The sequence below is a fragment of the Populus alba genome, chromosome 6, assembly GCF_005239225.2.
Source record: "Populus alba chromosome 6, ASM523922v2, whole genome shotgun sequence".
NCBI lineage: Eukaryota > Viridiplantae > Streptophyta > Magnoliopsida > Malpighiales > Salicaceae > Populus > Populus alba.
Window position 1 is genome coordinate 18,427,436 of NC_133289.1, and position 27,159 is coordinate 18,454,594.

Genomic DNA, 27,159 nt, shown 5'->3' on the forward strand with positions numbered 1-27,159 from the left:
TTTTCTGCTCCCCAAAAATTCTCTCCCTCCCTCTCAGCGTCTTAGCACGAAAATCGAGAGCGAATAAAAACAAACCAGGCAGGAGACTATAATAGGATTAAAAAAAAAAAAAAAAAAAAGGGGTTTCCATTTCACCCCCTTTCCCACTCTTTCTCTCCCTCTTTCAATTTCTTTCCCTCCAAACGCCATTTCTCCGTTTTCTTTCTTCTTTCTTTTTTTTTATCCTTTAAAGTTTTATTCGAATTCTCTTTCTTTTCCGGCTCCGGTGATCTCATTATTTTCCTGCCACTTCCACGGAATATTGGTTCTTCCCGGGAAAACTGGTTTTTCCCGGGAACATGTCGCCTCAATTTGCTCCTCTTCTCCGCATCGGATTTTTCAAAGTCCAGGTAACACCCATACAAAATCCCTCACTCTCGCGCTTGTGATTCTGTTTTGCTTTTATTAAGAAAAGGAATGTTAATTTGTTATTCTTTTGGAGCTTGAAATATAGAGTTAAGCTCGAAAATCTTCAAATTACAGAAAAATGACTGGTTTTGTGATTGTTTGGAGTGTTAGTTTTTTTTTTTTGTGTGTGATTTTTTGTGTTATTTTTTTCATTTTAAGGAATTTAGGAGCGATTGAGGAACGAAAGGGATTGCTAACTGAAAAGATCTGTAGATTCGATAGAGAGGAGAAATTGAGAGCTTCAAAGGAAAAGGCTCTCACTTTGATTGTTATGTGAATTTGGGATTGTTTTTGCGTGTAAGTATTTGATTTTGATTGATAATTGGTCTATGGATTTGCAAGTACTTTCTGCCCAGGCTTCACCATCGAGGGATTTGGTGAAGTATTGTATTTGTGGCTGCAGTTGTTCTTTAATTGCCGGTTCATCTTCAGAGTCTTGGATCAGGTCTGTCAAAAGAAAATACGATGAGTTTGAGGAGGGGAATCGGTTTTATATCCCCGGGTTTGATTTCTTCTCGAATCCACGAATACAAATTGAGAATGAATGTTCTGCGCTACGTGAGATGGTTTCTAGCCAACAGCAGACTATGCAGGATTTGTACACGGAATTGGAAGAGGAAAGGAACGCTGCTTCTTCAGCTGCAAATGAAGCCATGTCAATGATACTGAGGTTGCAGAGGGAGAAGGCGGAGATCCAAATGGAGGCAAGGCAATTTAAGCGTTTTGCCGAGGAGAAGATGGGGCATGATCAGCAGGAGTTTTTGGCTTTAGAGGATGTTTTGTATAAGAGAGAGCAGGCTATTCAATCATTTACTTGTGAAATTCAGGCTTATAAGCATAGGATGATGAGTTATGGCCTTACAGAGGCAGAGGCAGTGGGTGAGAGGGGTGGGTTTAGCCGCAACACAAGCATGAATGAAAATTTGGATGCTGGCCAATTCGAGTTTCCAGCTTATGATTACCCACCCCTGAAATGCAATTTGAATGATAATCCAAATCCTTTGGAGGGTGAGGTTGACATTGTGAATGTTGAGAACTATGCATTTGGCGAGACCCCTCATGGTCGTGAGAATTTGAAGAACTTAGAACATAGGATCTATCAGATGGAGAGAAGTCCTCGTAGCATTCAACAAGATGGTGATTTTTGTGGTACAAAGAATATTCTCGAGAAGGTGGTTGTTGACCACTCTCCTAGGAGGTCAAGGCACAGCAGGAGATTCTCTGGAGATAGTTCAAGTTCATTGATTGGGATGTCTAGAGAATTGGGTCCAGATTTTGCCACTGCATCTCCAAGACCCAAGTTAAGCAATAGCTTTAAGAAAACGGACTATGCTTCACAAGTGGAAGATTACACAAATTCGAGAAAGAGGGATAATGAAGCAGACTTTGGAGATGACATGAGTGACAGAGTTTATACCATTGATTCTATCCATAACGGGGTCTCACAGAATGGTGTTACAGAACCAAAAGCTGGAGTTGGGATTTATGAAGAGCATCTCTCAACTCCAAGAGAGACATTGACTCGGCCGGATATCAGTGATCCTGATATAAAAAAGCTCTACTTGAGACTTCAGTCACTTGAGGCTGACCGGGAATCTATGAGGCAAGCACTTATTTCAATGCGAACTGATAAAGCACAAATGGTATTGTTGAAAGAAATAGCTCAACATCTATGCAAGGAAATGTCTCCAGAAAGAAAAATGCCTGCGAGGAAGCCAATTCTTCTTGGAAGCTTTTCCTTCACATCAATCTTTAAGGTATTTCCTTATGCTTTGTGTAAATGAATGTGCTTTCCTGTATAATAAAGATTTCCATTCATTTGAGTTTTTGGTTATCCAATATATATCATCAAAACTGCTGTTTCATAATCATTTTGGTGATTGTTATTGCATTAAAGTGTTTGTATTAGTTATTCTTTTGGCCTATGCTTAACTTCAAGCTCTCCTTGACCTGTACTTCCCCCCTCCTACCTTCATTTTTCACTTAAATCGTTCATTCTTCATTATTTTGGTATGGCTGAACTAGAGTTAGATAGAAACTTTGAATTTGCATAAACTGAACTGCATTATAGGTGTCTCTCCATTGGAATCTGAGTTATGATGTAAATGTGAGTACTTGAACGTGTAGAAAATAAAATTATTGAAGTATGTTTGTGATGTTTTCTTTCTTTTCTTGGATTGTCATCTTCTTTTCATCCTTGATTCTCTTGATTTCCACCAGTCAGAAGCACTTAGCTGCTCCCTCATTTAAATTGTTGTACGCAGCATTATGACTACCAGGCTGTGTTTTGACTTTCCATTTTATTTTAACATCATGCTGCATGTGATTTGTTGTACTAGCACTAAAAACTCGTCTTTCATTTTGCTTGTTCAGTGGGTTGTGTCCATCGTTTTCTGGAGAAAGAAAGCTCAGCGAAGCAAGTAAGTATATTGCTATAAACTATTGACATAATTTAGTTTCTGTTTTAGTGCTTCCATTCAATTGCATATATAGAAATATTTGAAGTAAATGCAAATTAGGAGTGAAAAACTCCACAGGTTTTTTTTTTTTTTTTTACCAGACCAAAAATGAACCAGGGGAGAATTTCTCCAAATTCGAAGGAAGAAAGGGAAAATCTTTATAGTTTTTAAAGGAATCACTTGGGAATTGGAGAAAGAGGGAAATGAATTTAAGGAAGGAGAAATAGTTCTGACATGCCCTGTTTCGAACTCTGTGATTCACCTATACTCTTTTACAGATGCAAATGCATGTGTTTACAGTGTTCTTGAACTGTATCTTTCTCATTCGCTTCAGTTTGAGAAATGACATAGAAGATTCTTATTCTTGACGTTGGTGGAATTATTTGTAGTTTCAATCTGGCATTGATGTTTAATTTCATCAAATTTTGTAATGGCAGGTACATGTTTGGACTTTCAGCCGCTGATGTTGGCTTGCTAATTCTTCTAGACAAAGGCTCCCGCACAAGGCAATGGAGATGTCTGATGAGCACACAAGTGTGAAACCATCAGTCAAATTCCCAGTATCTATTTGAAGCCAATGCTCATATTGTGAACATGAAATGGATTTTGGCCACATTGTTACCCTGATTTGTCGTGTTCTTTTAACAGAAACCTTCCTTGTGCAAATTTCAGTGTTTTGTGCAGCGTTCTTTGATTTCACTTTATCTGGATTGAATATATCTTGCTGGGTGATTAGTGAAGCATGGATTTAGTGTGGGCATGCCTGCCTGTGTAGTTTGTTGAAATTTAGCTTCAGGTGAGGTATCCTGTCCTCTTCCGCTACTGTATATTTCAGAATTCAGATTCCTGTACAAGTTTTCTCATTTAAATGTGCAGTGGCTTTTCTTTTTGTGATTTGAGATGCGGGGTGCATCCTGATGATTTATTTCTTTATTTTCATGCTGTAAATAGCGGGCTATCTGTTTGTAAAGTTAGCTTTCCGACAAAAATTATTATCCCATGATTTCAAGGTACTTTTGACAGCTACTCAGTTATTAAAAGCTGCAAGCTTTGGTTTATACATTAATCAAAACGATTTAAAAACAAAAACAAAAAAAATCAATTTTTTTCAGCCTAAGGACACCAATCCAGCTAATGCTCAGTTATAGAATGCTGAAAATAGCCAATCCAGCTAATGCTCAGTTATAGAAAGCTGAAAATAGGGTGCTCCGAAAATAGGAAATGTTGGTCAGCCTGTTATTTTGGTATATGTTACTCTTTTCCCGTTGTCCTGGTCCATCACCTTACAAAAAAAATGAAAATGTTTTCGGATTTTTGGATTTCCTCCCTTGACCACGAGACTTTCAATTCCTGTGTGCCTGAACTTGAGGAGAGCACGTAGTTTTAGAGTTGAAGCTCTACTTCGAAGACATAATGTACCTTAGAAAAAATAGGTCAAGGTCAATCCACTTGTGAAAGGGGATTGCTGTCTATTTTGAACAGTTCATTTTGTCCCATGACTAGGCAATGACGATTTCTTTGTACCATGATTAGGCCGCCTTACAGTTGGATCGCCGCTAAATCTGGTGCTCATATATCCATCGAATGTTTTTCTCTCTCTCTCTCTCTCTTACAAGTGCAAGACGCAAATCTTGTGCACTCTCAGTTGCCTTGACGAGTCTCTAGATTACTTTTGTAAGTTTAATGGTGCTAAGGATCTTTTGGCCGAGCAGCTCTCAGGGGATCCTTATGCATAAAAATCGCGTATATCTTTAGATACCGAGCGATTGATTGAGTGGACAATACTACAATGTGAATGTTTTGGCATTTGGTAAAATTTGTGAGCTTTTGGGATCTTTCCTCGTCCCAACCAGCCGAAAACAATGGAAGAAAGGGTGAAACTTCGATTGCAAGCACTGGTTCACAATCATTTTCCCAATTGGCTGGTGGAAAGACTATGTCCAAAGCAAACTGGTCGCACATGCTGTATTTATGTATGTACTCAGGACTCAGCTACACCCTCCACAACCACGAAAATGACCCCTACCACGATGAGAATTGTAGCTATTGTTATGGGAACCACAAGACTGTTTATGAGAAGAAGAAAATTGACAAGATATCCATCTTTAGATTAAAATCTCCATGACTACATAAAAAATCTCTATAACGAGATCTTCATATTTCTGTTGAATTCTCCAAGTCTTCATTGAAATCTCAACATTGGACTTCTTGAAAAATCTCTGCATCATATCTCCTTTCACAATACTTTAATATTGTCTTCATGACCACAAACTATTTTCTATTTTCTAAATAATAATATTTTTTAGTAGAACCGGATAAAATCTCATATCTTTTACAAGAAAAACTCTCATATTAACAAAATCTATAAAAATATAAGCACAACCATAAAAGAAACATTTTTCATACGACCATTAGCCACAAAGATAATGTTTATATAGTAAGTATTTTTCTCTCGCTCTTTTGCTTATTAAAGTCTTCAAACATGACTATTTAAAAGATTTGGGGGATGATATTACCCAAATTACAAAAAAAATAATCACTTGGGTTTTTTTAGCCTGACACCGACCTCGATCTATTCAATCATGTTCTAACACACTCTTTTATATATATATTTTAGGTTCGCAAGAGCCGCATACAAAATGTTCATACACGTAATTTTTTCAGCACATACAAAAATTTTTCTATTCAAAGTAGACACTTTTTTTCTGCATTGATAACACTGTTTATCACCAACATTTTTATTAATGGCATACATGGTACAACAATCATGGTATGACACAATAAATAATAAATTAGAGCCTCATTCATCGTTTCTCTGTTAACATGCATATCATCATTAAAAGGTCGCCAAACCGCCTCCGATGCAATTAGTGGACGGTGGTGTTAACCACCAGAGAAAGCCACATGCATCGTTAGAGCGCAACGATTTAACCCTATAAGTGCATGTGCCAACCAAGTTATCTTCCATGTCTTTTTAGTCTCTTAAAGTTTTCTAAGTTTAAAATTAGATCCATTAAGCCTTAATTATTTTAAATCAATAAAATTAAATTTTATTTAAAAAACTAAGCACCAAAAACATGCTATAATTTTTCCTTCACATTGTGGAATTCCCATATCTATGCAAGCAAAAACAAACTATAAAGTCCAAAAAAAAAAAACTCAATATGAAATGATTAAATTGACAAGGAAATTGAGATACCAAAAAAAGTTGAATCTTTCTTATGCTTTATGCAATTTGATTTATGCAATTCGATCCATGATGTTTGTAAGAAAAAAGGGTTTAATGCTTGTATAGTATTCAAATTCACTTCATATAGCTTAAATTGTTTTAATTTAATTAATTTCATTGAATTTTTTCAAATCAAGTACCGATTGAGAGTCGATTTTGTTTTTTGATACCATGAGTAGCCCATTTGAAGTCAAACAAAACAAAAAACATAGTTTAATCTCAAACTAATCTAATGTAAAAGGATCATATTGAAAAAAAAAAAGACAAAAAATCAAAATTGGAAAGAAAAAAAAAACTACGAATCCATAATGTTTTATCTCACTATGCATAAAAAATGTATAATCTTAATTAGGCCTCGATCATAAATTGCACATTTCCGCCCAAATATTGATGTGAACCCAGTGCAAATCCAAAATTGAATTAAATTTGGGAGTAAAGAGTAGTTGGAATTGTAAATGGGTGGCTGAGAAGGAAGGGAAAAACAAAAGTGGTGTGAATAATGTGAAATTCAAACAGAGTGGGGAGGAAGAAATGCTGCCAGAAGAAATTGAGAACCACAAAAATGTGGGGTGCGAATATTTTGAATCACTGGAGCAGAAGATGCCACGATTGGCCAGTACAATGAAACCCAAACCTGTCAAGTCTACCGCCCATTCAAGAAACCCCAACCCACTACCCTCCCATCGTGATAACTTCACCCCTTACGTCAGCCCAGTAATCTCTGCACTCTATATATACACCCACATGCAAATTAAACTGTACTAGTGTTGAGTGCATATTGATCAGGAAGCCAAAATCTTGATCTTACAGTTGTATTTTTCTAGAGAAAAATGGTAGCCAAATTGCCAGAGGAAGAGCATCCAAAACAGGCCTTCGGATGGGCAGCAAGAGACCAATCTGGGCTCCTCTCTCCCTTCAAGTTCTCCAGGAGGTACTCCTCTCTCATTGTCCGTGATCTTCGTTTTACTCCCCATACATTAATCCTGCTTAGATGTATTAATATTTAATAAATATCGGGATTTGTTTGAGCTCCATACAAATTAATGGTCTTAATTAGTTTGGCATGTATATTTAAATATATGTTCACGCACAGTGGTAACTGCATGCTAATTAACGGGAATTTGGTTGTTGTGATTTTAATTGAAATGGGTTGTTTCTAGAGCAACAGCAGAAAAGGATGTGGCATTCAAGGTGTTGTATTGTGGGATGTGCCACTCCGACCTTCACATGGCCAAGAATGAATGGGGCGTTACTCAATACCCTCTTGTTCCTGGGTACGTATATATCCTCCTTCTTTGCCTCTTTTTTTTTTTTTTTAAAGCAATGTGTCTGTTTTCATTTGAATTGATTCTGTTAATTTTGTAATTCTTAACTTGGAATTGAACATGATGGTATATGGTCACAAGAAAACAATTAATTTCTTGTAAATGAATCTAGTTATAGATAATTTGTTTAAAACTCGATTTGAAAGAGATAATCTTGGAAATTGCTAGCTAGAGGACAACCCATTGCCAATATATATATATATATATAGAAGAAGAAGAAGAAAGACTTTTGAGCGTATGAAGTTGAAAAGCTAAATACAAGTCAATATACAGCTGGTTGTTAAAGAATGTTTGTTGTGGTGCAGAGGAAAAGAAAAGGGTCCACTTCTTTCCAAACGCTGTGTTCCCAACGAAATTGTCAGGATCCTATAGCAACCTGTTTCAATGTAAAATGGCTATTTAATAGCAGACAAGTACGACTTAGGAACGTGTAATGGGTTGACTTTAGAGCATCAGGGAACTCCCAGCTTAAATTTGTTTTTCCTTTTCGTGAATGAGAGATCAGAAAGTTTCACTTAATCAGCTAAGCAACGAGCAAGACAACTTAATTAGGCAGGAGCTAGGTTTTTGGGATGGAAAATAGAGAAACATTTAACAGAATATACAAGCCTGATGATGCATGCATGTATGCTGATGAAGACAGTGAAGATGTTTATTAAATTTGATGATTCTAATGAATTTCCATATTGTTTTAGGATCAGATTTTCTTCTTTTTTTTTCAAATTAATTTCTTCAATGAAGTTAATTTAAGTGGCTATAGCTCTTAAAAATCTGAGTAATTAACGAGTTAAGTAGTGTTTCAATGCAGGCATGAGATTGTGGGAATAGTGACAGAGGTGGGGAGCAAAGTAGAAAAATTCAAGGTTGGAGACAAAGTGGGTGTAGGGTGCATGGTTGGATCATGCCGCTCTTGCGATAGTTGTCACGACAATCTTGAGAATTACTGTCCAAAAATGATACTTACCTATGGTGCCAAGTATTATGATGGCACCACCACATATGGAGGCTACTCAGACCTTATGGTTGCCGAAGAGCACTTCATTGTTCGTATTCCAGATAACCTATCTCTTGAAGCTGGTGCTCCTCTCTTGTGTGCTGGCATCACAGTATATAGCCCCTTGAGGTATTTTGGACTTGACAAACCCGGTATGCATGTGGGTGTAGTCGGCCTTGGTGGTCTAGGTCACGTAGCTGTGAAATTTGCAAAGGCTATGGGGGTCAAGGTGACAGTGATTAGCACCTCTCCTAACAAGAAGCAAGAGGCTGTAGAGATTCTTGGTGCTGACTCTTTTTTGGTTAGTCGTGACCAAGATCAGATGCAGGTAATGTTACTCCTAACCCAACTAATAATAAAATGCAAGTAATAAATAAATAATTCTATTGAAAATTAAGATGGAGAAAGAATCAGAACTCTTTACCTTGAACACCAGAAAAAAGTAGGAATTAAAAACATGTTATCATAGTTTCATGGTACAGAGAAGATGTTAAAAATGACTAATCATTACCTTTTAATAAAATAGTGTCCTAAACAATGAAATTCTTTAGGACAAGTTAAAAGTATTAAATAATTTTGACCAAAGTTAATTTATAAATTAATATAATTCTTATAAAAATATCCCAACAGGCACTAGTTAACACACGAAGAACTCATTCCTTACAAAGAAAAGTGGGTTCCTGTGTGTGCTAATTTTCTGATCATAGGATTTTTAAATTTATTTTGCAGTCTGCAATGGGCACATTGGATGGCATCATTGATACAGTGTCCGCAGTTCACCCTATGGTGCCTTTATTTACTCTATTGAAGTCTCATGGAAAGCTAGTTTTGGTTGGTGCTCCAGAGAAGCCTCTTGAATTACCTGCCTTTCCTTTGATCATGGGTATGTGCATGTATATATGTATGTCTGTCAGAATAACTCATCTTGCTAATCGAGATAAGGACACTAACTGCATGTGTTGTCTTTGTGGGTTAATTACAGGGAGGAAGATGGTGGGAGGTAGTTGCATCGGAGGAATGACGGAGACACAAGAGATGATTGATTTTGCAGCCAAACACAATATAACAGCCGACGTCGAGGTTATTCCGATGGACTATGTCAACACTGCCATGGAGCGCATCCTAAAAGGAGATGTTAGATATCGATTTGTCATCGACATTGCCAAAACACTAAACCCTTAGCCTGCCATTTGATCAAAAGCATGCACCCCTTTGCCAATGCCTATTTCCTTGGATGGACATGTGCAACTTCTTCCCTTCGTGGTTTGTCTGGTCCACTTGAGCTGTTTGCTGCTTTATTATTATAATTACTATATATTCTTCACCTGAATTCTCAAGAACATCTGGGTTTTTTTCTGTCAGTGTACTATGAAGACGAGTAGACATGTAATCATTTAATTTTAATGCATGGCTATGATTTCATCACATTAATTGGATCATAAAGCAGCATCCAACGGGTTTGGGTTTTGCTGGAAATGTTGCCTCTAACATATCATGAATTATCCTCTCTTTTTTGGGGTTTTCCGTTTTCCCTACAGAGAGAAGGCATTAGTTCGTTGAGCAGTAGCTTTTGGCTATTTTTTTTATTCTAATATTGAATTTTGCAAAACCATCATACTAACACTGCAATTCGGTATTCAATTTACGGCAACTTGATTATTTTTTAGGTTTAAAATATAATTTATATTATTTTTTAATATATAATTTTTAAGTAAAAGTTTGTTGAACTTAAAGCTTATATTTATTTATATTTTTTATTATTATTAATTAAATTTTAATTGGTATAGAAAATTAAAAAAAAATAACAAAATTTGAATTTATAATAATTTAGTTGTGAGATTTTAATATCATATTTACTTTATGATTAACAAAATTATAATTTATATTAAAAAAAAATTCAATTCAATAATATAAATTATTAATAAAAACTTAAAGACAAAAATAAAATGATATTCATCAACTAAGTTAATTGTTTACTATGTTTGACAGTATAATTATTTATTTTTAAAATGTTTTTTATTTTAAAATATATTAAAATAATATTTTTTATTTTTAAAAAATTATTTTTTAACATTAATACATTTAAATAATATGAAAATTTTAAAATATATTAATTTAAAATAAAATAATAAAATATTTTTAAATTTTTTTTTAAAATACTTTTAAAATATAATTACAAATAAATATGGAAGTCATGGGCATGATTGCCTCTCCCCTTTTCAGGGAAAGACATCATTGAAGTGATGGTTGCCTATTGATCTGTAGAGAATCTTTTACTCATTTCTTGAGAATTGTGCTCTTCCAATCAACTTTCAACTCGACAATATATTTCGGCCAATTGAAGGCAATATTGGGTCAAAAAGACAGCAACGCCCTAACTTTATTTCACACGACAAGTCAAATAACACGTTAAAAGCGGTCGTGTTTAAATGTGGAAGATCTCAGCTATCTTCTCCGGTCATACTTAAATTAGAGTCGAGCTCAGCAAGATTTCTTTGCAGGACGATTGCACCGAGTCAGAGAGAGAATCTTGTTAATCCCTTCACATGCGTCACTAGTTAGGTGACGAGATATTAATTGGATTTCTTTATTTCAATATTCAAAGCATCGGACAGAATTGATCACATCGCGTGAACATTCACAGCATCATCGCTTTCTTCTTGTCTGTACCGATTTTGAGTTAACTGTTGGACACTCGAATTAAAGCCTCTGGAAGCTCTGCTCTGAGCCCTCCTTCCACTTGGCACGCGACGAACCGCTGTCTTCGTCGGAGCGTCCACCGAGAGTCCAGTCCGGTGCGAGAGAATAAGCAATTGGTGTCCAAGTAAACCCATTTTTAAAACCAAACTAGTGAGGCTCGCTTGTCGCTGTAGTGGCGATGTAGTTGTAGATATTTTCATGCTAAATATTAAAAGTCAAAATATAAATATAAATATAAATTAGATTGTTTAGTTTATTATAACAAAATCATATATTGTAAAACACACACACATATATATATATATATAAAGAAACTCTAATTAGCTTAAAATTTTAAAATCAAATAAAGAAATTATATCATGATCTACCTACCAAAGAAGAAAGTCTCATAATTAAATTGGAGTTGTGGATTGTAGATAAATAAAAAAATTCTCTCATTTTCTTTTCTAATAACTTTCTTTTTTTTCCTTGATCAATACATATTGAATTATAAAAGAATTGTTGTTACTAAAATAAAAAAAAATTAAAAAAAAAATAGGATCAAGTATAGAAAAAACATGCCCCATTTAATGATGCTAATGAAAAATAAAATGATTTTTTTTATTAACATGAATATCTAGATCAGTTTATGTATATTTTGATTAACTTTATAATTTTTTAAATTAATAATTATGTAAGTATTCTAATGAACCTCGTGTTGATTTTTTTTTAATCATTATCCATCCTTATTTTTTTTTATTTTTTCTTCTTCACCAAACCCTATAATTGTACTTCATAAAAGGGATAATCTTTGTTATAACGTGTATGCAAGAGCATGAAAAGCGAAACGAACCCAATATATCAAATCATACAGCATATCTTGTATGGACAGAAAGACAAAGTAATAAGGTTTAATGATCAAAACGCAAAACACAAAAAAGCTTGAGGACCTAAAAAAATGACTATGAAAAGCTTATTGTGTCTAGATGAATAGTGGTGGTGCAGTGAAATATCATCTTCTTGTAGTTTAGAGTTAACAACTTATTGACAAACATTTAAAATTTAGTGGTGTAGGACTAAAATAATTATTAAACTTAGCTTCACTCATCTATATAACCTGGTAATTCATTAACTCAAAACTTAATTCATATTAGGTTTCGATCATGTTTAGAAATGTGATGTAAATTATATTTTAAAAATTTTTAATTTTTTTTAAAATATTTTTTATATTTTTATATCGTTTTGATGTTATGATGTTAAAAATAATTTTAAAAAAAAAAAAAAAAACTTTATTTTAATATATTTTTAAAGTAAAAATGACTTTAAACCCTCACCGCTACCACAATCTCGAGCCCTTCATTTCAAACTAATTTTGATGTTGACCTAGTCAAACCCAATCAATGTGATTAACACAACTACATTCAAATGAGATCTGTCTTAGTTAACTTCAATAAAAAAAAATTCCCAAAATAGTAATTTTGTTTTAATAATTCTTCTTATTAAAAACTATGTTTTATTTTAAAAAATAAAACAATATCATTTTGTTTTTTATAAAACAAATTTTTGTGGAATTTTTTTAAAAAAATATATCCAAAAAAGAATATCATTTTATTTTTAAAAAAATCAAAACTTCTTCTTTTAGAGTTGACCTGAAAAACCTATTATTCGGTTTTTGGGATGAGTATTAACAAAAAAAAAAAACCTAAAGGGAATGGTTAATTCATTAACTCATATTTATATAATAATAATGCTTTATTTTTTTAATTTTTTTTTTATTTCTCACTTCAACAACCCAATTATTTTTTAGTTTTTTTATCCTATAATTCAGTTGAGATTGAACTTGTCTATTGAGTTGTAAGAAATTTTCTTTCTTCCAAGCATAATTTTTCTCTCTTAAAAAAAAACCATGAAAAAATCTCAAATTCAGCTTAGAAAGAACCCTAATTTTTTCAATTATCTCTCGACTCTCCATAAACCCCGAGTTGAATTTGCATAAAATGAACACGGCGAAATCGTTGTCTTCTTCCCGTTTCTTTCTAAAATTTTGGCCTAAACCCCAATTAAGATATATAATTATACTAGGCGAAGAGATTCTGCCCAAAACTTGTCGATTACGGAGGAGAGTGGCTGGTGGTTCTCTTTGGTTTGATGTGGTCATCTTCTCTTCCAGTTCTTGCAATGTGTCATGATCAAGGGATTGGAAAGACAAGGAAAGAATGCAGAGAAGAAAGAAGGCGGAAAGAAACAGAAAAATGTGTTCTTCATTAATTGCTTGCTTCCTCCTCCAACTGGGCATTGCATTTATATCAGATTTCTAAGCTAATAATACAAGATGTTAGCTGACATTTTCTCATCACTAACACGTTTTTTACTCATCGACTACCTGCAATCCTGAGTCCATCCCAGCATTCACAGTAATTCTTGTCCTCTGTAGGATTAGTTATCATCGTCTCATAGATTTAAGTTATTTTTTTTTAATTTTATTCTTCATCACTGAAATATTGATATGTTTAGAATAAAGACTAGTAATTTATTTTTATTTATTTTTTATAAAATAATCTGATCTTATAATTTGAATTACCAGGATGACTTGAGTTGTTTCGTTGAAGATAAAACCCACCCAGAAATACAGAAGATTGAAAGGATGTGGGAAGAGATTCAGAGGAAGATAGGACTGGCAGGTTACACTGGAATACTGACGAAGCATTTGCTCGCAGGCACAGCGAGAAGCTTGCTACTGCATATGCGATTAGGAGAACTAAAGCCCATGATCCTCTTCGGATTACTGGTAAAAGAGAAGGTGCAGGTCTATAATTTAAAACCACCTTCATTTGATATTTATTTGCATATTCTGCTTCCCTGAAGTTTCTTGTTGCTTGAATAATGTTCCTGGAGCTGTAGATGACAAATTGAGAGACAAATTCAAACCATAATGAAGAACTCTTGGCATGATCTCCTAGAGCAGGACTGCACAGCGTCAATCAGTTGCTCTCATTCCGTTAAACAAATAAGATTAAATTGGATGGAATTACAGAAAGAAAGAACATGGAGAGAGGATTGATTTAATCAGCAAAATGCGGAGACATACATCCATGCTGCGTCTCTATCAGAGACTCCATGAGCAAAATGTCAGGCTGGAGAGAGGGAAGCTGTATAAGAACCATCACAGCACTTCAAGCCTTTTAAGAAGCCAGAACCCAAGCAAGGAGCAACGGTGGCTTCTGGAATACCAAAAGCATGACTGCTTTCTTGCAAGCCTTCAACCGCTGCAGCTTGATCAGGTTTCTCGCAGGCTGTCTCAAGAGCCACATTCAAGCCAATTGAGGTGCGTTCTGTTGTAAAACTGAAAATTTCCCAAATATAATCAAAACACCGATTAGCAGCTATATAATCATGGTGACACACTAAATAAAGGCATGGATGACAGAAGCTGGTGTAGGAATTTATGATACCTGGCCTCAAAGTTTCTCCCTTCAGAAACCATGAGAGCACATACACGGCAAACAATCCATGGTGGAATACATGCATCCTTAATTTCTATACTGGACAAGAGACCGGTGGATGAACCTTGACTGGATTCAGTGCCTTTAGGGGAGGCAGCATTATGGCCGGCTCTTTTTACCTCCACACATTTTATCTGTGAAACAAGATTGGTAATCAGCTATGCAAACATGCTTCTGACATCATGAGGCAAGAACATATATCGTTTTTACCACTCATATTCCTCCACATTCAAAAGAATGCTCATTATACACTGATGAAAAGCACGGAAATTTTATTTACATCAAAGAACATCTATTTGAAAAAAAAAAAGAGCATAATAGAACATTTTGCAACAGATATATAGCTGCTGATAAAAGAGCACTGAAGTTATATAAGTTAATAAAATTTTATTGTGAATTAAGGTTTCACACATCATATCATAAAAGATCAATGGGAACAAAAATTTTGGTCTGACAAATGAGAGAAAACTCAGCAATTGAGCCAAATATAGTCACACCAGTAAAAGAGATGAAAGTATGTTTTGAGTTTTAGCTCTATATATTGAGAAGCCCAAGATTAAATTTGCAACACCCACCTCCGGAGCAGAAAGGGCTGCATTCTGAAATGGAACAGGTGAGTACAATACAGGAACATCTACTCCAGAAAGAAAGGTAAGGGAAGATCTGAAGACAACCAGAAGGAAGCGTGACATAGTCATAACATATGCAGAAAAATATGGAACTAATTTTTGAACCACAGTGCAGCTAAACTCAACATAGGTATTGTTGTTCAAACTTCAACCCTGAACCTACCTGTAATTTAACAAAAAATCATATAATCCATGTACATTCTTGTTTCCACAGAAAGCCAGCAGAGATTGTGGGCTATTATCAACATCAGACAAGGAACTAAGCCGACGAGTCTGCATTATGTTCAGCAGGAACCACAAATTAGTTATAAAATACAAGCAATAGAATCAAAAGTAAATGTTAGAGGATCTTGACAAGAGAGAATTGAGCAGAACTCTCCAGTTAAGGAATGTAATTATTAGGAGACAAAACTAGGAGCTTGGGATGTACAATCATCACAATCCCAAAAACTGTCACGACATCATAACTACAGGTTGCTAGATATCCTTTACAGCCCAAAATTTCAAATATTAAATGATTTCATGAATGGCAAGCATTTAACTAGGGCCACTAATTCATTAAAAGAAAAATAGGAGGAATAATTGTTGGATTATGATCAATTCAAAGTATTAACTACCAAAAATGGTTGCAACCTTAATGATCCATAATATCAGGGAAGGCATCTCATTCAAGCTCAGGGAAATGCAAGATGGCCAAATGTGAAAGGAATTCACTCACCTGGCCCAAATTCTGTTTCTCAATCTCAGAGAGCTCAACTAAATCTTCAGTGGTGACTTGCTCTACTTTAGAATGACAAAGTGGCATAGAGAAACAAATATCCTACACAACAAATTAAAAGTGTTGCATAATAAGAGCAAAATATACAAAAATCAAAAAACATGTACCAAAATTATTAACAACGTAAATGAGCAAATACCAAACACAACAACAGATAAATCTTACATGCTCTCTCAACAATGACCTCAAACCTCTTGTTGACTGGGAGATGTAAGCATTGCATGGGTGTGCAGTTCTTCCTGGGCCATCACTATTAGTGAACATCACCACAAATTGTGAAGTGCACACTACAAAAAGTTCCCATTAAAACCCAATGTTAAGATGTAATTTGAGGAGAGAATACTTTCATTGGCTAAAGAAATGGAGAAAAGCATATAACTCCACAGATAAAAGCTTTCGCATGATTCACATGTTACAAGTATCTTTCAGTATACAATGTACCAAATAGCAGTCTTGGAAAGGAGGTGAGCGAGTCAAAATATAGATAAGCAGACACAACCTATGACATCAACTAAATCCAAGTAATATGTCTCAACAATAATGATGCGTGGAAACAACAATATACTTATTTTGCACATAATGTTGCATGTTTGTGGAAAAAGAACCAGAATATAAAGCAGGATGAGAAAATAAAAAAGATTTAATAGAACATGTGCAGAAAAATACCATAAAAAATATTGCAAATGTTCTTTCGAAGCATGTAATAAAGACTCCGAAAAGAATCCTCCCACGCCTGTTGCCGTTTTCTTATAAAATCTATGTCCACAAATAAAAAGCAAGAACGTTAAAAAGAGAAAGGAGGAAGGGAGTAGAAAACAATTAATAAGAATTATTGTTTTTATTTGACAACCTCCCTCAGTTGCTGACGAGGTTAGCACTGATATGACAGCAGCAGGTAAGGTAGATTGAGGGTAAACCCATGAATGCAAAGCTTTAGAACTAAGGATTTGAGAAGCCAGTGCCTGCCCTGAGCTTCTATTGTCCTGGGAATCTCCAAATTGGAATGCAAGCTGTGGCATGCCATTGTAGGTACTGCTCATGATTGACCTATGAATTCTAAAATTTGCAAACAAAATATTAACCACCAATTAACAACCTATAACATGGAACTTACTCACAGATTAATTCACAGTTATCCGTATGGCATGCATTATCATATGGAGTGCATTATCAAATAAATAAGTTGTTAAGGAGCCATTCTCAAAACAAAGAGACTAGACACAGAACATACCCAAGAAAATAGCCGAGGAAGTCAGAAACAGAACCCTTGTCCATATTGAAAAATGAAAACAATTTCATGCATAGCCACAAACATAGAATGTACCCAAGAAAGCATTGATATGAACAAAACAGACAGTCTCGAGTCAAAACAAGAGCATCCTATTATCTCAAAGGCAAAGGAATGGGTTGAGCTATTCATACCTTATCATTATTCATGTATGCATTGAATTGAAGTTGTCAAGTGCATAATAAAGTAACAGGCAAATTTTGATGACAAATCAAGTTACAAGAAAGAAAATTAATTAATTGTCACAAGTTGTTTGGAACCAATTCTTTAGTATAATTGAATTCAATTCAATTTAAATTCAATTGATAAATAAGTTGAATTCATTTATTTGAAAGAGAGAATTTCAATTCATTTTATTTCTTATATTACCCTCATCTCCTTTTTCTTATTCCTGCAAATGTCTTTCAAAAAATGAGATGGGTTGATGGTATTTTTGAAAAGCTAGTTTTAACATTTAAATTTCATTTAATTCGAAGGGTTCAAAACAGCCTGGAAAGTTTTATACACTCACACGATGGAAGATCAATTTACCACCAAGTTTAAGAATTGATATTATCTAAATAAGAAGCAGCAGGACAAACTAATAAAGGAAATACTAACTTAGATATACTTGACAAACTCACCGATTAACTGAGCAAGAGGACGCCACCCGCATTCTAGTTTTCAAAGTAAAATCAAGAGGAGCCTTTAGGCCAGCTATATTGCATTCAGAGCAGAAATTGCCACTGTGGTTGCCAGCTTTTTCAGAAGCAGCATTTAAACCAGAAGTGTAAGGCGTTTCATGGGCCACAAGTCCTTTTAATGCTTTATCCTAAGTTAATAAGTCAAATCAGAACAACTTGACTTGAGTAACAAGAAAAAAAATATTGCTAGCGAAGTATACCATGTCAACAAATGCCAATCCAGATGACTTTTCACCACTGGATGAAAGCTGAGCAACACTGCGAAATATACTTTGACTGCAATTTTCGATTGTTTGGCGAGGTTGTACCACACCATCTTTTGAAACTTCATCAGAAGCAACTGAATTCTCTGGACTGCCAGGAGATGAAGAGCAAAACCAGTGAGAAAAGAAGAAAATGTCTACATTTTGCAGATGAGATACACCATGCTAAAAGGCATACCATGAAAGTTGTCGCCTCTTGGCAGCCAGAGTTGAAAGCATAGTGATGTTCTTCAGGCTAATTGGTTGCTCAGTTGATGTAATTTCCTGAGTGTAAATGGGAATACAGTAAACAAACAAATAATGCATCATAATAACAGAAACAGAACCAGAACATTGGTATCCTAATAAGGAAAATATAATCACCTTTGCACTGTCTTTTACAGAAAGCATCCTAAGCCTGGATTTTTTGGCAGGATATACTTCATCCATACGGGTGTCAATGTATCTAGGAGTCCTTGATGCATCTGGTTTCCTAGGCCCATTATCCACCGCACAACTATTACTGGGAGGTAAAAAAGAAAATGTCAACAAATCAGAAAATATAAAAGAAGGTACAAGTTAAGAAAAAGAGAAATAGGATGATTTACTTCTTTGAACCCATTGGAGACTCATCTACAATCTCCAGAACTTTTGTCCTCTTCAACTGCTCTCCCTGCATGCCAACAAGGACAATAAACTGTGAAGATTTTTTTTCCACTACAATTTATTAGTTTTGAGAAGATTCTTTAACTCGAATTTAATGCAGTTAATGAATAATGACTGTCCCAGTGACATTAAACAAATACACAATGTGCTTCCATATAAATTTTGTATATAGATCCTCAGTTCTTGCAATCCAAAATGAAAAGTGAATCTCCCCAAAACACCTCCAATTTGATTAGCATACAGATGGAAGTGTTTATGAAACAAAAGTAAACATGTTAAGCAAGTATAAAATGCGAAAGAAAGTAGGGGAATTACGAGGAAACTGGTCAATACACACAAACGATTTCCACACACACGCCCAAATAAAAAAATAAAGAGGTTCAAGACAAAAGATCATGAATTGATTAATGAACATACAGGTAAGCAGAATTTCTGTCCTTACTATTCAATATTTACAAGGAATGTGAATACAAAAGACAAACCACAAGCATACGTAAACTTGAATTTATTCCAGCAATAATGGTTGGAAACGTCAAAATCCAACCATCCAAAAAGTGATCAAAACAAGTTAAAAACCTAAAGCACAGAGCACAACAACGCACAAGTTGAAAACTTACTCTCAGTTCCGACGGAGTCTTCCTTCTAACCATTGGACCATCAGTTAAAGAAGCAGCACCACCACCACCAATTTGAACAGTGACACAACCTAACAAGCCACCCGGTGCAGCAACTTTTGCCATAAATTACTCTGTTCAGACCGTTTATAACTCCCAACTCCTTCAAACCAATCAACTCATCACCTAAAAACAATTTTCCCGTAACACTTCCGTTAACACTCGCACATATTACCACGAACGAATCTAAACAATCAATTTGGAATTGATGAATAGACATTGCGCATTATTAAGAGAAACATAACATCAAACACCATATAAGCTTTTCTATAGTGTCCGAACTGGATTCTAAATCTAAAGAAATCCAAGACTCAATTGAAAAGCTACTTCCTACTTCGATTAAATAGTAAACTAACAAAAATTAAACCAAAAAATAAATAAATAAATCCAATTACTGCTGTGAGAATCGATTTCTAACAATCTAATGTCGTGTCAACTATACTAACAACATCAAACGCGGATTTTATGGACAAATAACGAAAAAGAGAATGAAAAAAAAAGGTAAGTAAAGGAAAGGACGTGTTACTGTTACCTTTGGGAAGCAGAATATGAGAGAGAGAAATGATGCATCGAGAGAAACCGATTTTTGAACCTCTCAATTAAAAAACCGAGGTACTGTTGTTGGATTGTTGGGTTTTTGATCGATTTTCCCTAAAAAATAAGAGTCTAATTAAGGCAAAAATTCAACAAAAACTATGAGCAGGTTAGTGAGTGAGAGGGAGCGAAGATTGGAAAAGTTGCGGAAAAGTTTATTTTTTGGGGTTTGAACATTTTCGTAGTTTTCATTTCCCTCCTGTCCTTCACGCCGTTAGTTTTCGACGCCAACGGTCAGAGATTTTATTGAATAGTGACGTTAAGTAGTGGAAATTTGGGGATGAAGTGTTATTGTACTCGCTAGGATTCCGTGACGCGTGTTGCTCAGGGAGCAACTTACAGCGTCCATTTATTAAAGGGACTGGGCAGGTTTGTGAGTCCGGCAAATGACTTCTTTTGGTTGCGGTCAATTTGTTTTTTAATAAAATTAATTTTTAAATTTTATATTATTTTTTTAATATTTTTAAATTATTTTGATATGTTGATGTAAAAATAAATTTTAAAAAATAAAAAATAATTTTTTAATATATTTTTTAGTAAAATATACTTTAAAAATTTACAGTTTTTATCATACTATTTATATAGTTTATTTCACTTTACCTATTTAGCTGGACTCAATCATTAAAGATTCTAAAATATTATATGTTTGCCATTATAATTTTTTTAAAACCCAATTTATGCATCTTCTTCTCTTACCACCATTTCTACATCTTCTTACCCAATTAGAACTGGTATGGAAAGCCTAACATTTATATTCTTATCAAGTGAATAGATCCAAATTCAACAAACATTAAATCGAGTTAAATAATATATTTAATAAAAATAAATATAATTTTAATTTAATTATTAAATTTGACTTAATTTTTTCTAAAAATTCTAAAAATTAAATAACTATAACGAGTTAAAAAGATATTTAAATTAGGCTAGAAACTTTTTATTATTGTTTTTTATTTTATTTTTAATAACCTGAGATGTCCAGACAAACTTACACACACTACGACTAGTTCTCGGACTCCATGAATACTCTGCAAGCCTAATGGACTGGTAAAACACCGCGAGGATGACAAATATGTACAAAGATAATTGAACAATGATGCAAAGAAAGAAGAAAAAAACAAGTCTCTTCCGCTACTAGACAACAACCTCAAGTTCAACTTTTTATCATTGTTGATTTTACAGGATATGACTAAAATTTAAAATATAAATTGTAATCTCAATAGGTAAATGTAATTTTGATTAAATTGTAGAATTTTAAAGGTAATTTTTAAAAAAATTTATTAATAAAATTACAATTAGTTTGTTGATGATTTTTTTCTCAAGTTGATTACGTCAATTTACGTGGATTAAATATTCACTAGATAAGAGAATAAAAAACAAAAGAAATGAAAAACAAGACAAGCAGCATTCGAACTGCAGGTAGCAAATGAAGCCATCAATGGACATAGCGAACACACTCTCATTTGCAGATCAATCATCAATGTCTACATAAATATGTCACTCGAACCAGATACACTCAAGTCACCCTCAAACTCCTGGAGGTCCTAGATACCCATTTTCATGGTATCGTGACGATCAGCTACCAGCCATGGAGCGCAAGAAGTAGGTGATGACGATGAAGAAGTAGTTGAGAAAGTTTCAGCTTTCCCAGTAAGACGCTGAACAGTGCCCATAAAATCCTCTGGTTTTACATGAATAATGTCAGGCGATTTGAGATATACTATAACAGGAGAAGAACGGCCCTGATTTGGAACCGCTGTCTTCTTGATCTTCGACGAGTTCTTGCTGACCGTAAGAGGTGCTGGCCTTGAGCACCGCAATCTTCCAGCCATTGAAGAGTTCATTTTCTGTGATTCTAACTACGCAGCCCTAATTAGAAGCAAAGTTATCTGATGGGAGGCGAGATTTTGAAGTATTATGAGGTTTGAATCAGGCTTTGAACCGCAGAGGTACTTATAGAGGCAGAGAGAGTGGCGATTCAGTTTGAAAAGATAAAACATATATGTATTTGGTCAGCTTTGAATTGTTCTTTTTGTATTTTAATATTTGTTGGTTTGTCGAAGATTAATCGCCGGCAGTAGATGGTTATTTTCAAATTAAATTAAAGACTCAGTGTTCTTCTTCTTCTTTTTTTAATAAGTTTTTGTTTTGAATCAGACAAAACCGCCCAGTCAAGTCAATTCTTGCCGATGTCGTACTTTTCTTCGATTATAGAAAAATAAGCCTACAATGTCAACCTTCTTCTTCACCGGGGCTTCTGATCACCCGATCACCTGATAAAAGAAATGCGGTGAAAACCCACCAAAACACGCAAAGAAGAAGATGTAAAATGTTTATTATAGAAAATGTTAACAGTGGTCATTGATATCCTCTTGCTCATTCAAACTTATCAGGAAAAATGGTTATGAAAATTTTTAAGAATTATTTCAAAAATAATTTTTTTTAATGAACATGAATATCTAAGTAATATATAACTCGATTAATTTTATAAATTCTAAAATTAATAATTATATAAATTTTTAATAATTTTGAGATTTATAAAACTCAAATTGATAATTTTTTAATAATTAGATTGAAATCATCTCATGTTAATGCTTTCTTCAATCTAATATTGGTTAGGAAACAATGATTTTAGTTGTTTATAAACATAAAAGATGCTTTTAAAATAAATAAAAAAAACTTTTTTAAAATGAAAAAATTCACTACAGGTGGTTGTAGTAGAGTAATATTTTTTTAAAAAACCTATCAAGCGTATGAGTAGTTTATTGATTCATTAATTTAATTTAAAATGACTAGTACTTAATTATTAGCTTATTGTTTTTGTTTTTTTCACCTCACTAGATCACTGAATTGATTTAAAATTAATTACAAAATTGAATCCTAGTCCTGATTAGATTAATATTATAGGTTTAATCAATTGAAAAAAGAAAATAAAAGAAGGAGCCTCTTTCATTACATATATTATTATAAAAATAAAATGAAAAATTAAGCAGAGACGAAAGAAGAATGGTTTATCTTCTTACATCTTCGTTACGAAAACAAAGTGACTAGGTTTTGAATACTTCTACTGGAGATATATTGGCCACTTGAATGGTACCTGGAATTTTAAAACAATTGAAGATTCTGCAATATACTTTCTATTCATATATATAAATAATTAACAATTCATAAAATACTATTCATATATATATATATATATATATATATATATATGTGTGTCAATAAACCTAACTAGTACTTGAACTTGCACGCAAGAATGCTTGACGCAACAAGTTGTCCGAATATTCTAGAACCTCCCCCTCTTCGACAAACCTTTACTAATCAAACCGCCATAAATTTCAAGTTTTATTACTGAATGCACTGACCATAACTAATGTGTTATCAATATAAATTTCAAGTTTTGAAAGAATTTTTTATTATTTTCAACTCAGTAAAAAGATAGTAGTTATGACATAATCAGATAAATTATGGGTTTTTGAAATAAATATGGATTAGCAAGCCATGTTATATAAACAAAGACTATTTAAACAAAGCATATATATTCATAAAAGATTTATACCAAGCGGAAAATATATAAATCCATGTTGACTAATCAAATAAACTATAGAGTTTTATGTTGATTAATAAGTCATAGAGATTTATACAAAGATTTTATATATTTAGCGAAGTGCTTGCAAAACTAAAAAAAAACATTAAATTCTATGACAAAAAAAGCAATTACATAAACTAAAAACTTGTAAAGAAAGCGTGGAAATGAATAAAGCCTTAAGTTGTAGAGTGATAAATTTACATAAAGTAAATTGTGAAAGATAATTTACAGATAATCAGAGAAAATTTGTATTGAAACTGTAAAAAAAAGAATTATCTATTTATAAATAATATTAGAAACAAAATTTTAGAAATATTATTTCCTTAACAACAACAAAATCAAATTCTACCGTAATATGCCTTGTTTTCTTGTTTGATCATTTTGTTGCTTAAAGATTTGGATGTGATCCTTCAACTTCAAAAACTTGTTAATTTAACCCAGTTATTATATGTCATTTAAAAAATATTTATTTTAAGTTTCAATTAATTAATTACATTATTTTTAGAACAACAAAAACAAACTCTGCATGGTTTACCATGTGGTTAAGAAGATTTATTTTAACTTTTTAGTAAGTGGTTCAGTAATAAAAGCTTGGGTTTAAAGGGTTTGTTCTCCATATATTCTCAAGTTCGAGTCATGTGGTTGCTAATATGATGCTCACTAAAGACTTATATGGTCATTAACTTCAGGGTCCATAAAATTAGTCGAGGATACACACAAGCTGACTCGAATATCTATGTTAATAATAATAATAAAAAAAAATTTATTTTATTCCTTAATTTTTTGGGTTAAAACCTTAAAGTCAAAGATTAAAGGAACATGACCGTCATGTTCTTTAAATCTAAATTATTGAATTCAGATTAAATGAACATGATTCAGAGCATGATAAAAATGGTAATAATGTAATTTCTTTTTATTTTATTTCTCTAGCCTAATATAAATCATTGGATTCAAAATCAATGGTTGGATTTGAAATATGACTGATATCTTAAGGTAAAGTTGTGCTAGGCCAGTATTCCAGGATAACAAAATAAAAATAAAAGGAACATAAATAATTGTTAAAAAAATGAAGATAAAAATAAAAAATAATTTTATATTATTTCAAAACAAAAAATACAAAGAGATAATTTATCTCTATTTTAACTGTTCTCACAAAAAAGAGAGGGGGGATTCATGTATTTTGACTTTTGTATGTGAAATGAAACTTTACTTTGGTAATTACGAAGATGGAAGAAGAACAACTAATAGGATCCCAAAAAAGAGGATCTGATCAGAGAAGCAAACTCTAATTGGGTGTGCGTTGAAATTGAATTTGTGATTTTAAAATATTAATAATTCAGATCGCCTTTGAATAATCAAGAGAGGACTATTTTCTCTGTCAACCTATGCAAATACTCCAACCATAGAAACATGTCTGTTTTTTAGTATTATAGTCTTCAAAAGGCATTAAATTCACAGCGTAGGGGACTAGCTAGCTAGCAAGTAGAGGCAATATTTTTAATCAATATTGACAATCTCCCCCCAAAAATTCAACTCCTTGCGAGCACAACACAAGGAAAAACTTGACAGTCAAATTTGGCAGCAGAACGTGAAGCGGTTTGCAGGAGTTACGGAGCTTTTGTAGGTGTATTTTAAAAATATCTTGAGAAAAAAAATATTTATTTTAAATTAATTTTTTAGCATATTTTTTAAATTTTTTTAGTGTGCTAATATATAAAAAAATAAAAAATATTATTTATATTTATTTTTAAACAAAAAATACTTTTTAAAAAAAACCGATACTACAATACCAAATGGGTTTAGAATGTGTTTAGAAAAGCAGTTATTACGTTTTTTAAAATTTAGAAATTATTTTTGTTTAAATTATTTTTTATGTTTTTAGATTATTTTGATGTGCTGATGTCAAAAAATAATTTTTTTTAAAAATAAAAAATTTATTATTTTAATATTTTTCTAAATAAAAAATTCTTTTAAAAAAAAATTATCACCACGCTATTAAACTTCCTGGCCCAATACTAAAATTTCAGTCATTGGTTATCTTTCACAAAGCTGTTACCTAACTATGGTATTATGCTTAAATACTTTTCCCTTGTAAAATATTGCGAATATCTTAAATAAAGAACAAAGCTTCAAATAATTATGCCATTATAAACTTGATACTCATCATAATTACCTAGAATCGTTCTCATGTTTCTTTCCTTCTTAACATAATTATCCAATAACTTCATGATATCAAGGGTGATATTTGATTCTCATGTTAAAGCCTAGGCAAATCTATTATAAGTTTCATCCTAATTTTCTCCAATAATATAATAATTGACTGGCTTTTATATTTCCCAACCCCTATACTAAATGAATCTATTGTATTGTTATTTAGATTTTCTTCTTTAAGTTAAAGGTCAAACATATGTCTAGGTCAATATTCAGGATGGATGTTATTCAACTAATCAAAAGCACTGATATCCACGTCCCTAATATTATCCTTTTTGTAATTACAAAAATCAAGAGTTGTGTAAGCTTTTGAAGCACTCCAAAATCCATTATTGAGTTCTAAGTCTCGAAATCTTCTTTTTATTCATATTGTAATAAATATATTTTAAACAATGCTTGTGTGTTATCTTAGAAAATATTTATGCAACTACTTTAGATATACTTTATATATATAGCAAAAAAAATGTAGCTAGATAATAAAATATATCGTAAACATCACATAAATTTTACTAAAAACATAATCTACCTTTGCTTGTTATACATTATACATAAGGGCTTATGATGTATGCCATGCTTAATGGATTTATAGAGTGCATATAGAAACCATTGCCAAGTGTTGTTGTTTGCAGGCTCAACAACAACATACACAATAGAAAATAAATTAACCATTGTTGACGTCCAATACCATGGTCGGTAAAAGTACTCCATATAGATCTTTAAGATAACAACCATCTATACCAATGAAATGGCTTATATCAATTTATGAACCCTTTATTCATTGCTTTTAAATAGGTATAAAACTTCTTAAACTCTCTCAATGAATGAACTTTTGAGTTGTAATTAAGTTTAAATCCTAAAAACAAATGTAACCTTGGATTATATTGTTTTAGCTTCTACATATATTAAGGGAGTTTCTTAAAAAACTCTTTGTGACTTCCTTTAATTAACTTTTTACCCTTGATTTTAGCTCTTTATAATTATATTGATAGTGATTCAACACCAAACGTATCTTCTAGAATGGTATTCAATGCTTTATTTGAGATATTTGGATCAACACTTATTATAGGCAACATTTTGTTTTTGCAATCTATGTCATATTAGCATTTTTTATAGTTGTTAGTTAATACAATTATATTTCGTTTGTAAGGACTTAACCATGAATGTATTGGAAT

General features: G+C 33.0%; 3 protein-coding genes and 1 long non-coding RNA gene across 7 annotated transcripts; 3 read left to right on the forward strand and 1 right to left on the reverse strand.

Annotated features, from left to right (window-relative positions):
* On the forward strand, positions 1–3,805 carry LOC118043832 (myosin-binding protein 7). 2 transcript variants are annotated; one of them, XM_035051922.2, is made up of 4 exons: positions 1–389; positions 607–2,204; positions 2,821–2,867; positions 3,344–3,805. In XM_035051922.2, exons 2-4 carry the CDS (start codon positions 777–779, stop codon positions 3,444–3,446), a joined length of 1,578 nt encoding a protein of 525 aa, XP_034907813.1. In that variant the 5' UTR covers positions 1–389; positions 607–776; the 3' UTR covers positions 3,447–3,805. The 2 variants fall into 2 exon arrangements, with proteins under 2 accessions (XP_034907813.1, XP_034907814.1); XM_035051923.2 differs by having other exon boundaries at positions 615–2,204.
* Positions 3,806–6,737: 2,932 nt separating this feature from the next.
* LOC118043831 (probable mannitol dehydrogenase) lies at positions 6,738–9,879 on the forward strand. The gene is made up of 5 exons (XM_035051920.2): positions 6,738–7,066; positions 7,296–7,409; positions 8,269–8,782; positions 9,184–9,337; positions 9,437–9,879. Exons 1-5 carry the CDS (start codon positions 6,966–6,968, stop codon positions 9,634–9,636), a joined length of 1,083 nt encoding a protein of 360 aa, XP_034907811.1. The 5' UTR covers positions 6,738–6,965; the 3' UTR covers positions 9,637–9,879.
* Positions 9,880–12,978: 3,099 nt separating this feature from the next.
* Positions 12,979–14,691, forward strand: LOC140955693 (uncharacterized). The gene is made up of 3 exons (XR_012170106.1): positions 12,979–13,547; positions 13,718–14,458; positions 14,561–14,691. It is a non-coding gene; the product is annotated as an uncharacterized lncRNA (long non-coding RNA).
* LOC118043830 (uncharacterized) lies at positions 13,945–20,413 on the reverse strand. 3 transcript variants are annotated; one of them, XM_073409807.1, is made up of 16 exons: positions 20,129–20,413; positions 19,540–19,722; positions 18,865–18,929; positions 18,641–18,779; positions 18,456–18,541; positions 18,215–18,368; positions 17,955–18,142; positions 16,894–17,099; positions 16,710–16,799; positions 16,209–16,330; positions 15,984–16,085; positions 15,429–15,538; positions 15,212–15,299; positions 14,586–14,770; positions 14,222–14,476; positions 13,945–14,028 (listed from the first exon to the last, which is right to left on the reverse strand). In XM_073409807.1, exons 2-15 carry the CDS (start codon positions 19,660–19,662, stop codon positions 14,263–14,265), a joined length of 1,872 nt encoding a protein of 623 aa, XP_073265908.1. In that variant the 5' UTR covers positions 19,663–19,722; positions 20,129–20,413; the 3' UTR covers positions 13,945–14,028; positions 14,222–14,262. The 3 variants fall into 3 exon arrangements, with proteins under 3 accessions (XP_073265908.1, XP_073265907.1, XP_034907809.1); XM_073409806.1 differs by lacking the exon at positions 13,945–14,028 and adding an exon at positions 14,043–14,100; XM_035051918.2 differs by lacking the exon at positions 13,945–14,028 and having other exon boundaries at positions 14,043–14,476.
* Between the last annotated feature and the right edge of the window lie 6,746 nt (positions 20,414–27,159).